This window comes from Myripristis murdjan, chromosome 18 (assembly GCF_902150065.1).
Source record: "Myripristis murdjan chromosome 18, fMyrMur1.1, whole genome shotgun sequence".
NCBI lineage: Eukaryota > Metazoa > Chordata > Actinopteri > Holocentriformes > Holocentridae > Myripristis > Myripristis murdjan.
Window position 1 is genome coordinate 10706915 of NC_043997.1, and position 13289 is coordinate 10720203.

Sequence of the window (13289 nt, forward strand, 5' to 3'; positions counted from 1 at the left end):
AATAAACAAATAAAATTTCGCATAGTCAACTTTGAATGCAAGTGTATTTTTAGGCTGTGAACAATGTGCATGCTGTCCCGCCCAGTGACTCATTTGGCATGAATCAGCTTGCAGATATTTTCCCCACATCCCAAATGTTTTGCTCTGTTTTTTTGAACAAAAAAAGTTACAAAAAGACAGCAGACAGAAACACAGTGAATTTCAATAGAAGAATAACTCACCAAATTATAGGTCTTCTGCAGTTCAGACGTTCTACTTGAACCCGGAACAGCTTCTAAAGTGTCACTACCAATTCGATACTCATCATCTCTCACATGAAGTGGATAAACACACTGTGAAGCTGAAGCAGCTCTCAGCTTTCAAGTGTAGAGTGGGCGTGGTCGTGTGATGTGACATCATTTTGCTGAACAGAAACCTACACAGTAATTATGTGCTTGCCTTGAAAAGGCAACACATCTTAAAATCTTGCATATTTAATCTTTTTAATATTATTATTATTCCACCTTTTTTTCGGCGCGCTACTCCTCCTACAGCTTTGGTTTTAGGCCCCCACAATGAATTGGGAAAATGTGCGGCCCCATTGGGAGAAGTGTGCTATTACTTTTATAAGGAATCCAACTCACGGAATTCTCAAAATTCCAATTTTCCTGAAAATTTCGGCCATCCGAAATGAATGGCCAAAACTTCAGAGGGCTCCAGGGCCCAGAGCTTTTAACCTGCGTCCACGCACCAAATACAAAAAACGTGCGTCTTGTGGAGAAGAAGCGGTGTGTCAATTTTCAAACTGATCAGACTATGCGATTTCTCATAATTCAATTTTAAAATCGCGATTTTGCCCTCATTGAAAAATAATGGGAAATCGGCAGACACTCATGCATTTTCAAAGCCTCACAGCTCCCTCATTCTTTGGCCCACAGACTCCATTCAAAGCTTAAATGACTCAGCAGATGTTCAACTTTATGTGTGTCATCTTCAATTTTTCATGTCTGCTTTAGTTTGCCATAAAACACAGTTTAAGTTTGGAGTTATTTTTGAGCCGCCTCTGACTTTTGAATGAGTGTGTATTGCGTGAGCTAGAGTGGCATTCCTGAGGGCTAGAGTGGAGCAGCCCTTAGAAATCGCCTAAAACTTTTGTCTTTAACTTGCTCTCCTGGCCACAATTTTCACTCCACATGCATAAATTTGGCATCAAATTGTAGGAAAAATAGTTGTGCTTTGAAAAATGTAAATACAAAAGCAAAGTATCTTCAACTTTTTAAACTGTGACCCTTAACGAGGCAGGAGTGCCAGCTCTCTCCCCCATAGACTCCCATTATATCTGGAATGCAAAGTCTCGGGAGAGAAGCAGAAAGACACACTTTTCCAACTCGCTCTAAGGTGGGCATTTTTGGGAGTTGGAAAATAATTTTGACACAGTTTGAAAGCCCAAAGCCTTGCCTTTCTCATGATACCTTTTATTTTCTGCTCGGACTTACTATCATTGAGAAAAAAACAGTAGTTTGACCACTACTTTTAGGTGATTTTTCACAGAAGCAGCACTGTCACTCATGCTGTGTGCTTCATAGAGCCTCATTTCTGGCTCTGCCCACACAAGCCCCAGTGGCACAGTGGATAGTGTCTCTGCCTGCCATGCAGGAGACCAGGGTTCAACTCCCCGCCTGGGCAAGAGCCACAACACTACACAACCCACAAACAGCATAGGGCTGGCGGTTTACACATGTCTAGGCGCTCGCAAGGCAAGCACATCAAAGTTTCTTCAGAAACTTTATATCCTCTAGTTGACTTTAATGTGCTTGATTTAAATCAGAGATTTGGAAATTTGGGACCATTCAAGACTGTTTATTGTTAAAAACTGTGAACAAACTTGTCTTCAACATACAACCTTTGTAGGATTATACAAACTAAATTAAATCAGTATGCAATCATGAAAAACTGCATTTCATCCTTCATGTTTCCAATCTGAAGTGACTTGTGTTCAATCAAGGCTTTGCAGCACTTACATGAGTTGGACATACGTGTGTTTCGGAAATTACAGATTGCACTGCTAATCAACTATCTTTTCATGTCTGTTCTGTTGCTGACTTTTCACATTTTTCAGATCCTGCATCTACTAAATAATGCAGTGGGTTTTGAAAGGGTACAGTTATTCTTTCATATCATTGGAAGAGCGCAAGACAGACAGGAGAGAGCTTCATAATCTCCCGATGTAGGAGATGACCAGAGGCTCTGATTTTCTGAAACGGCTGTGCAAATAAAAGTAAGGGAACAGTTTTCCAGTGAAAGATTCTCCTTCAAAAGAGTAAAGGTGTGACTTCTCATCCACGTCATAGAAGGAAACCCGGCCTCTCTCATAGTCCAGGTAAATGCCTACATTTCTTGGCCTGGGACTCAGGTAAAGGGGTTTGTAGGGAGTGCAGTGAATTAGGTAATCATAACCTCTTTTTCCCAGGGCAAAGAACCCACTTTCTTTTTTCAAAATGACCTTTCCCTTTCTGGTGACTGTTTCCCTGGCAACACCGACATCCCAGTCGGTCCTCACGCCCACCTGGACCTCCCAGTAGTGACGCCCGGAGCTGTACCCCTTCTTCCCCAGAACCATGGGATGAGTGTCAAACCTCTCTGGGTTATCGGGCACCAGACCTGGAGTTTTTGAGAATTTGACACGTTTGTCACTCTCAGACAGGATGAGCCAGCATCCAGCTGTGTTCTGGTCCAGGGTGACAGACTCTGAAAAACAGAAGCTCGGTTACAATAAGAGACACAGCTTGTGGTTTCAGTTATAATTCTGATGTAATTCATGACCGACTGACCAATTTATGTACCAATACATGACAGACACGTGCACACATTGTTGCATGTAGTATTTCTATAATATTTCATTAGTTAATCTACTTGTACTGACTCCACAACAGTCTGTTAGCCTGGCTGTGGTTAGTGAACGCAGAGGTTTTCTTCTTCTTTGGCAGTACTTTCCAGGATGCATTGTGCTGATTATGGTATAGTGCCATGGTGGACTGTGTTGGTATTGCAGTCAAATGAAACAGTTCTATTGTAGTGGTCAATACTGTAAGAGATATCTACTCATGAGTAGTTGATACTGCATTGCTGTGCACATGATTTGTTCAAATTTTTCAAAACATTAAAGGAGTCGCCACCAATTTGCACTCCTACACCTGTTTATATGTGAAGCCTACTTACCCTACAGTTCAAATAAATTGCTTTGGAATACATTTAAAATCAATGCATTTTTGTATATTCTTGCTAATTTTAATAGCTAAGAGGTTTTTGTGGTTTACTACAGCCTCATGTGACCTTGCACATAATACTAGCAACGTCAATGTTAATAATAATAATGATCAAGAAAAAAGAGCTGTGGTATCAGATCGGTACTCTGTATCATCTGATAGCCAAAGCCCAGGTATGAGAATGAGATTGGAACTGAAAAAAGTGGATCAGTGCATCCCTACTAAAACCCCCAGAAAACAGTTTTAAAAGTGAGTTAAAGGAGTTGGTCTCACCTTTGAACTCTTGTACCCTCTTCAATTCTGTAACATACAGAAGCACCACACCACAGTTATTCATAAAACAACTCAGACTGTGGCAGCATTTTGATAATAAAGCCTCTGAGGAAGCAGATGCTGCAGGCTGCTTACCCAAGTTTGTCAAAGTTTTCAGTTCTGCTTGAAAAGCTTGCACAAGATGGGACAGGCCCCTCCTCACTGTTCCTACACACACATCTGAGTAAACTCTGACCCTAGACCAATTCTTGGTGGCTGGTTGGCTGCAGAGGGCCTGGAGTGTCTGACATGATTCACAAACACATGATCATGAAGGGCACAGGTTTATCAGTCATTTTACATCTTTATAGGGTGATTAAAGTTTAATAATGAATATACCTTCTTTTGGCATTTGTTTTTGAACAACTTATACCGTGTGTGTCCTTTATTTATTTTGCAACGATGCATTCTGGCACTTTAGCAGAGATGGTGTGTTTTATAGATGTGTAAACTAACACTGTAACATCTTAAAAGTGCCATCTTGTTTTAATCGTGGTGCACACAAAGTTGGATCTTCCTCCTGTCTTTGCATCATATAATCAAACAGCTTATTTGTCAAAGGTTGGTGTATGATTTCCATGGGCTTTCCTAATTAAATTAAAGTGAGAGATATTTAGGTAGATGGATGGGAGTGCTGACTGACTTGTAGAAGATGAAGATGGTCCTCGGTCAGTAAAAGCTCCTCCAGCTCAGAATATTTGTTCCTCAGGTCGGTGATTTCCTGCCGCAGCTCTTGAACCAACATGTCTGCTTTGTTGGCAGAGCTTCTCAGCTTCCCCTGGATAGACGACTGCAGTTTTGTTTGCATCACCTGAACGCGACTCATCAGAGCAGCGAAGAGCTTGTTGGTGTCTTCGATGTCTTTATTTCCTTTCTCCTATTGTAAATAAAAAGGAAAGCGACTCATTGCATCAAAGGTGTGCTACACAGAGCTGCTGAGGGTGGATTGAAGTGGAGACCAGTTAGATTCAACTGACACAAATGTGGAATAAGTGTGTAATTTACCAATGAGCATGGCCGATGATGAGAATGTACCACCAAATTGCATATGTCTTCCACATGTTTTATTTAGTTGAGTCTAAACACTCCCTGCTTCATTTGACCATTAGGAATTTTGCATATGGTGCAACTTTAAAATGTAACATTTTGGCAAAAATGTACATATCCAGAAAAGTCTGTCTAGTACTCACCGCTCTCATCTCAGATGACTTGGTGATTTCCTGTATCTTTTCTCTTCTCTCTTCAATCAGCATTTGGATCTCTCCTTGTTTGTACTCGATGTTTTCCTATAGAAAATGTTAGAAACATAGACTTTCAAGACAAGAAGTTCTGTCAAATCCCCTTTTGAACGTTTGATTCCAACCTATAATCTCTTTGGTATTTAATTCGGTACCTTCTGTCGAACCGCCTCTTCTTCGACAGGCACTGTGTCATGGTCTCTGTGGTCGGTCTCGCAGCACAGGAGACACACACACATCTGTTCGTCTCTGCAGAACAGTTCCAGCGATCTCTCATGTTTCTGACACATCCTCTCCTCCAGGTTGTCCACTGGCTCGATCAGTTTATGTCTCATCAAGGAGGGAACTCTCTGGTGGGGCTCCAGGTGGGCTGCACAGTAGGAGGTCAGACACACCAGGCAGGACTTTTGGGCCTTAAACTTTATTCCTGTGCAAATGTCACATGTCACCTCCCAAGCTGCAGCAATGGCCTCCGGTTCCTCAAGCCTTCTCTTCTTTATTTGTGTTGAAATCTCCTCCATGATTGTGTTTGTGGAGACCTCGGGCCTGGCGTGAAATCTTTTGTTGCATTTGGGACATTGGCACAAGTCGCTGTTGTCCCAGTGCTCGCTGATGCAGGCCTTGCAGAAGTTGTGTCCACATGGTGTGGTGACTGGGTCGCTGAAGACGTTCAGACAGATCGAACACTGGAACTGATCCTCCGGCAATAAGCTGAGAATACCAGGCGATGACATTTCTGTGGGAGGAGGTGTGTCTTGGATGAATGTTTCTGGCTTTTCTTGCTTTTCAAAGCTGGGGTTTTCAAACGGATTCATGTTCTGGATCCCCAAGTTGACTTTCATTAAAGAGAAAAAAGAAAAAAGCATGATTGGTTGCTCAATATGATCAAGCAAAGATCAAGAATGAGTACTTAGGAGGACGATCCAGGGACTCCAAATATCAGGAAATGTGACAACATCTCTAAAGCCCTGATTTAGCCACTACAATAAAGGCTTTTTAATATTTTCCTCATTGTTGTCACACTTCCTGATATTTGGAGTGCCTGGATCACTCTCTTAAGTTGATTTTGCCCCAGGGATGCTGATTGCTTTTCTGTAAGTATTAAAATGTTTAGATGTTGTAATGGAACAATGACAAATAGACATCATGTTAAATCATTTTTTATAGGTGCATTTATTTTTGCAACAATTTCTAGTGATTGCTAGAAATTTCTGTACAGTGAAGAACTCCAGTCCCTGGATGCCACTTTGACAAACATAGTTTTCCAGCACATACAGTAGTTTGTAATATTGTGTTTGCACAGCAAATGCAGGATAATAAACAAATAAAATTTCACATAGTCAACTTTGAATGCAAGTGTATTTTTAGGCTGTGAACAATGTGCATGCTGTCCCGCCCAGTGACTCATTTGGCATGAATCAGCTTGCAGATATTTTCCCCACATCCCAGACATTTTGCTCTGTTTTTTTGAACAAAGAAGTTACAAAAAGACAGCAGACAGAAACACAGTGAATTTCAATAGAAGAATAACTCACCAAATTATAGGTCTTCTGCAGTTCAGACGTTCTACTTGAACCCGGAACAGTTTCTAAAGTGCCACTACCAATTCGATACTCATCATCTCTCACATGAAGTGGATAAACACACTTGTCCTGAGAAGCTGAAGCAGCTCTCAGCTTTCAAGTGTAGAGTGGGCGTGGTCGAGTGACGTGACATCATTTTGCCGAACAGAAACCTACAGAGTAATTGACTTAAATGTGCTTAATTTAAACCAGACATTTAGAAATTTGGGACCATTCGAGACAGTGTTTATTAAAAACTGTGAACACACTTGTTCTCAACACACAACCTTTGCAGCATTATACAGACTAAATTACATCAGCATGCAATCATGAAACCAGAGGAGTAAAAAGTAAACTGCATTTCATCCTTCACGTTTCCAATCTAAAGTGTCATGAGTTCAGTCAAGGCTTTCCAGCACTTGCATGAGTTGGACATAGGTACAGTTGATGTATATTGTCAATCTACACTATTACAAATGTACATAAAACTACAACAAAAGAGTCTTCAATAAAAATAAGTTACAAAGGTTTGGCCTCCACTGAATAGTGGATTGTTTTTTAAGTTTCCTTGTCCTTTCCTGTCCTTAACTTTGTTTGATGGGGGTCTTCCCATTGGCAGGACAGATCACCATGGTATCAGAGGCTTTGTCACAGCAGTATAAGTAAAAGAAAGGCAAGATCTTCTCCGTGAATCTATCCTTGAATGTGTAAATGTGGGTCCGGGCCCTCACGTCATAAAATGACACTTGCCCCTCCTCGTAGTCCACGTAGACGCCCACCCGTTTGGGTTTGGGGTCAAGGGTGAGTAGTATCGGTGGGGACGTTGACACCCGGTACTCCTGGCCTTTCTTCATGGCCAGAGCCCAGTATCCCTGCGTGGTGCTCACAGAGATCCTCCCCTTTCTGTTGACGGAGGATTTCGCCACGCCGATGTACCAGTCGTCCTTGTCTCCCACCTGGACCTCCCAATAACGCCTCCCGGAGGAGAAGCTCTCGTGGCCAAGGACGATAACCACCGTGTCAAAGCGGTCAGGGTGGTCTGGGAGGTCCTGCCACGCCCCGAGGTGCCTCACCTGGTGTCTGTCCTGGGAAAGCTGCAGCCACGGGTTTGCTGTGTCGGGATCCAGAGTCACGTCCACTGGGAGTGAAAGCAGAGGTGGAGAAAAAGGAGATTTTAGAAAGGTGATTAACACAGTGCCAAGGTGAGAGCAGGAAAGGGATGCAAAAATGTTTACCTGTGTATTTCAGAATCTTTTTGATCTCTGCAACATCAAAGAACAACATTAACTTTAGACATGTCACAGTAAACTCGGTGTCAAGCAATGCTTTCAATTTGACAATGAGCTACGATACATAAACGCAACATTTCGATTGTTGAGGGGAAATCCTACCGCTGTCAGCCAGTTTATCTATCATTTCACTTAATGTTGCTTCCAGTTTGGACACAGCTCTCCTGATGATGCCAACACACATGTCAGTGGGAACGTTGGACCCGGACCAGTCTTTGACAGATGGAGGAATACTCAGGGCTGGAAAACTCTACAGAGAGATGCAATACAGTGCTGCAAATTAAGTTTATATCAATACCAGTCCAAAATCAGATATCATAATTTGAATTTTGCAATAATTTATACCTGTAGGACAACAATTCAACAGTGCAAACCCTGTGTGTATATATAGTGCATATAGGCATACTTCTTACATATGGTCAGTTTCCTTTATATATCCGTTATAATATTTTTGTAGGACTGATGCACATATTTAGACATAACACACATAATGCAAATACCTTTTTTACAACTAGAGTTAATGCACAAGTAGGATTATATTACACATAATGCACATACTTTTTTTCAAATTTCTAATGTACATAATTTTATATTTCTTATATCACTTATGCATGTAAAATATTCTTTTGTTGAGAATTTAAGCAATTTCTGGTTCTGATTCTGATTTTGAGTAAGCAGAAAAGCTTAAGAGTAACAATTTGATGGTACATCGCATTTGTCGAGTGAGTAATTATCTGGAATATGAAGCATTCTGTATTTTTCTTCTTCAAAAGGATATGCAGTAGTTTGAAAAGAAAAGATCCTATTAAAATAGTTTTTGATAATATTTATATTACAGCTTGATGTTGGTTTATGTAGCATATTAACATCACATTTATTCTGAGGCATTTATATATTTAGATGTATTTTACACATACATTTGTTCAGAATGTAACTGTGAACAAAAGAGACCATCACTGTGAAGCCTTTACTGGCATATACCCCGAATTTATAAGATGTTAAATATCAATTGGCACTTGATCACATCAACAAATTCTGAGGCATCCATGTATGAAAATCACAATAATTTTGCAATGCAGCATACTGGCCACATGGGGACAATGTAACTCCATCTCCTGCTGAGTCTCTGCACGAGGCAGATCCCCAATTTTGTGAGTTTTGGGGAAAATGAAAATAAAAGTAAAGTGTGGTCCTTTGGGTTTTATTGTGAGGCAAATTTGTTCCCCTTCATTTGTTATGGTTATATAAGTAGTAGTGCCAGGATATTCTACAGGTTTCTCTTGCTTTACATTTAAAATTTGCAAATATTTATCAGTTATCATCAAGAAAATTAGCCAATATATCAATATATGAAAGAGGCATTGATGACATCCACAGTACAGATGCTATATATTGCACTCGTAAAACCTTTTTGGCACACATGGCAACTTTAACCAAAAGTGACACTCTCTCACCTTTAGGAAGTGGATGTGGTCGGTGCGCGCCACATTTTCCAGGTCTGTATGCCGCCTCTTCAGCTCAGTGATTTCTTGCTCCAGTTCGGCGATGAGGCTCTCGGCCCACGTCTCCGTCTGCCTCTGCTTCTCCTCGATGGCCAGGACCAGCTCTGCCTGGCTCCTCTGGATGGAGCGCACCAGGTCCGAGAAGACCTGCATGCTCTCCTCAATCTCTTTCTGGGCGCTAACCTGGACGATGGCGGTGACAATCACTCAGAAATCAGTATTTCTAAGTTGTTGATTGATTGATTCAGTCATGCATAGTGACTGAGACATATATTGTACATATCAATAGTAAAAACAGTGTTATTTTTTTCTCTCTCTTGCCAATAAGCTGGATAATTCATTATATTAGTAACAGGACCACTGACAATACCATAATAATTTTACTCATGCTTCTCTGGTCCAATAACAACAGCATTAATGCTTTGTAATTGTAGTTTAAATCAACACACACATTTTCCGCATTTCTCCTATCTCTGGACAGAAATGCCACTGCAGTAATAGCTATTGTTGGAGCCATACAGCATTGCAATGAACTGTAATGAACTTAGCCATTCAGTGAATTAATTTATAGGTACACTGTATTCTGGGTCGCACCTCAGGACGTGTTTGGGATAAGGTCTGTGTTTTCCGCCTCATATCCCAAGTGAACAGAATATTCTAAAGCATATCCTGCACAAAAAACTTTAAAAAGCCCTAAAACATGGTATTTTAGCTGTTATGGGCAACTTTTTTTTTTTTTTTTTTTTTACCTAAGTTTCTCATCACTGTGATATAATCCTTTATGGGGCTTTTTAAACAGGATATGCTGTTTACTTGTAGCCAATCAAAAAGAGAAATGCATTTTACAGTGGAACAGTGAAATGTAATGTGCACCAAATACAGACACTAGACACATGGACCTGGATACTGTGAGACGATTGATCACTTAACCCCATGACATGCTAATCCCACAAGGACTCACTTTATTGAGCTCCACAGAGTGTTTGATCTGCTCCACCTTCTTCAGTCTGTCCTGGATCATCTGCTGGACGTCTATTTCTGTCCTCTTGAGCTGCGCCTGCACAGCACGATTTCACAAGTAAGGTCGACAGCAGGTGTACACTTGTCAATTTGATTAAAACACAACAGCAACACCCGTGCTGCAGTTCACTTTACCATTGCAAATATTTTCTTGACGGAGCAGGTATCTTGTGGTATTTACATACTCCAGTGTTTTAGACAATGTACCCTTTTTTCCAACTGACCCAGGTTGTTGGTTTGATACCATTTTCACCTCTGTTTGACCAGTGGTTTGGTTCCAGTGGGTAGCATTTCGTGTTAGCTTAGCATAAAGACTTGAAGTCAATGGGAGTCGTTAGCCTGGATCTGTCAAAGTGGAAAAATAAACCTCACAGCGCCTCCAAAGCTGTCTAATTTACTCAGTGTATCATGGGGATTTGAAATACATGTCTGAACACATTAATCCTTCCATCTATTGCAGTGATCCACGCACCGCTGAAGGTATAGGAAGATATGGCACAAATTTACCTTTCCAAAAAGAACAATTTTTTTTTTTTTTTTTTTTTTTTTTTTTACCACTGGAAAGTCAATCAACTTAGCACCTAAAGACGTCGTTAATACAAGGAGTCAATTTGGGCAACTTTTTTTTTTTCCTCTCTTTTTAATCTTTTTAGTCTTTTATTGTCTCATTTTTATTTTCCTTTGTACATTGTGCTCCTTGCCACTTGAGTTTTATTTCATGACATGAAATGAGCTCTATAAATAAAGTTTACCATCGTCATCATTGTTATTATCACTATTATTAGTAGTAGTCGTAGTAGTATTAGTATTAGTATAAGTAGTAATAGTAGTATTAGTATTACATTCCATGATACCTGTGGCTTTAAGTTGTGACATCACAACATGCGTTATATGCATGCAAAGTTAATAACAATGTACCAAGTCAATAAGAAACGATATCCATGTAACCTCTATCCTAATGTGTATAAATTATAGTAATAATGACTTAACTTATTAAAGCAACATTTACTCCTGGTTTTGTTGCTAGCCTGCATGCAGCATTACATTACATTTCTTAGCTAGAGGCACTGTGCAGCTTTAGCTCCTCTCATTGAGGTTTAACTCAACCAGTGAGATTATTTGTGCATCTGTTCAGGAGCTCTGCCTCTGAGAAATGTTTGCATGACCAAAACTCCAATGCACATATGTGCGTAGCAGCGATTAAATTCCTCTCACCTTTTTCTCTGTCCATTCCCTCTCCACGGGGACGGTGTAGTGCGCCCGGTGGTCTGTCTCGGTGCACAGCACACACACGCAGGTTTGATCTTTCTTGCAGAACAGCTCCAGGAGCCTTTCGTGTTTGGGGCACATCCTGTCCTCCATGTTTGCGACAGGCTCCATCAGCTTGTGCTTGGTGAACCGGGCGGAGTGGGACTTGAGATGCTCCTCGCAGTAGGAGGTCAGACACACCAGGCAGGACTTGACCGCTTTCGGCCTGCCTTCCCCCAGGCACACATCGCACAGGACCTCCTCCCAGGAGCTGTGGGGTGGGGAGGGTGGGGGAGAGGTTTGGGGAGCTTGTGGTGAGGGTGGGGGTGATGTTTCGGGCAGCGGTGGTGACGGCCCTTGTAGTGTTGCTGGGGGCGATGTGTCGAACGCTGGAGGTGGAAGCTTAGGAGGTGATGGTGGAGGAGAGGTTTTGGGCGGGGGTGGCACTAATGGTGGCAATTCCTCTGGCAGTCCAATGAATGGCTTCTTCTCTGCTGGTTTCTCCTTTAATCCCTCCTTCTTCCTTCTCTCCTCCTCTTGCTTTTCTTTCAGCTCCTCCAGAAGCTGCTGCCTCTGGTCTTTCTCCAGGAGCCTCTCCTCATCGTCCTTTTTCCCTCTATCCATGGTCCACTTCTTCTCTTTTTTCACTGCCTCCTGCTGTTCCACGCTTCTTACCCTGATCTCCTTGAATTGCTCGGCAATTTCCCTCAAAACGGTGTTAACGCTAATATCAGGCCTTTTGTAAAAGGACTTCTTGCACATAGGGCACTGATACAAAGGGCTGGTCTTCCAGTAACCCAGGATGCAGCTCTGGCAGAAGTTGTGTCCACAGGGGATGGAGACCGGGTTGGTGAAGACGTCGAGACAGATGGAGCAGTGCACCTGCTCTTCAGAAAGGTTCCCAGTAGTGGCCATTCCTACACGGCGGAGAGGCAGGGTCATTTTCAGCACAATCAACCCGCCTTTGGACGGGGCATCGAACCTGCTGTGATATTGAGGTCACTAGGGTTAGATGGCATTACTTTAATTTGGTTCAGTTTCAAACTACCAAGCAAAACATCATGGGACTCATTTCTAATTCCAGCTGGCAAAGTCAAAGACTGAGGAAGACCAAGCAGACCAAAGAGAAATTACATGATTTAAATACCAAAATCAGTGGTTTCTCCAATTTTTTTGTGGGCCAGAACTAATTTCTGTCCTCACCCAAAGTGATAATGCTTTCAATTTTATATATATAGCCTATATTTAAAAAAACACATTCAAATGGATAAGGTCAGGAGTACATCCACAGTAAGTCGATGGGGAGTGTTGCCAGATCTTCACTTGTTTAATGAAGTGTATCACTCGTTTAATGAAGTGTAGTCCTAAATTAAAGATCTCAAGGTCGAGCAACTGAACTGATTTCGTCAGTGCTTTTCAAACATTTGTGTCTTTAAATGTACCTCAAGCTAAATATATTGTGCTATCGCAATTAGCATATACAGTGTCAGCATGTCTGTGGAGCTGTGAGTGTGTGTCTGCTTTTTAACACCAGCTGGGAGCAAGAGCGAGAGAGAGGGAGAGAGAGAGAGAGAGAGAAAGAGAGAGAGGGAGATTCTCAGCATGGCTAGAAAAAGGCCTTGCTATTCAAGACAGGTCAGATTAACTTCGTTCCAAAAATACCGGACACGGACCCATCGTGCAGTGCTCCCCTCTTCTAAACAAGAACGTGCTCTGGCTTATTTCTTGTTCCTTGCTTATTTAATCATCCCAGTGGCTCAAAAAAGATAAACTGTTCCAGCTGTGATCAAAGTCAGACCAAATGTAGTTCTTTCTCAAAATGTGGTTTCACTTATTACTGATAAATTGACTGCAATGGAAGCTTTGGTAGGGG

General features: G+C 41.6%; 2 protein-coding genes across 2 annotated transcripts; both read right to left on the reverse strand.

Moving 5' to 3' along the window:
* Positions 1-1880: 1880 nt before the first annotated feature.
* LOC115376615 (E3 ubiquitin-protein ligase TRIM39-like) lies at positions 1881-5529 on the reverse strand. The gene is made up of 6 exons (XM_030076320.1): positions 4951-5529; positions 4748-4843; positions 4201-4434; positions 3654-3801; positions 3519-3545; positions 1881-2727 (listed from the first exon to the last, which is right to left on the reverse strand). The coding sequence occupies exons 1-6, from the start codon at positions 5527-5529 to the stop codon at positions 2192-2194; spliced, it is 1620 nt and encodes a 539-aa protein (XP_029932180.1). The 3' UTR covers positions 1881-2191.
* Positions 5530-6941: 1412 nt separating this feature from the next.
* LOC115376215 (E3 ubiquitin-protein ligase TRIM39) lies at positions 6942-12331 on the reverse strand. The gene is made up of 7 exons (XM_030075707.1): positions 12065-12331; positions 11384-11677; positions 10110-10205; positions 9101-9331; positions 7749-7896; positions 7593-7619; positions 6942-7495 (listed from the first exon to the last, which is right to left on the reverse strand). Exons 1-7 carry the CDS (start codon positions 12329-12331, stop codon positions 6942-6944), a joined length of 1617 nt encoding a protein of 538 aa, XP_029931567.1.
* Positions 12332-13289: the final 958 nt, after the last annotated feature.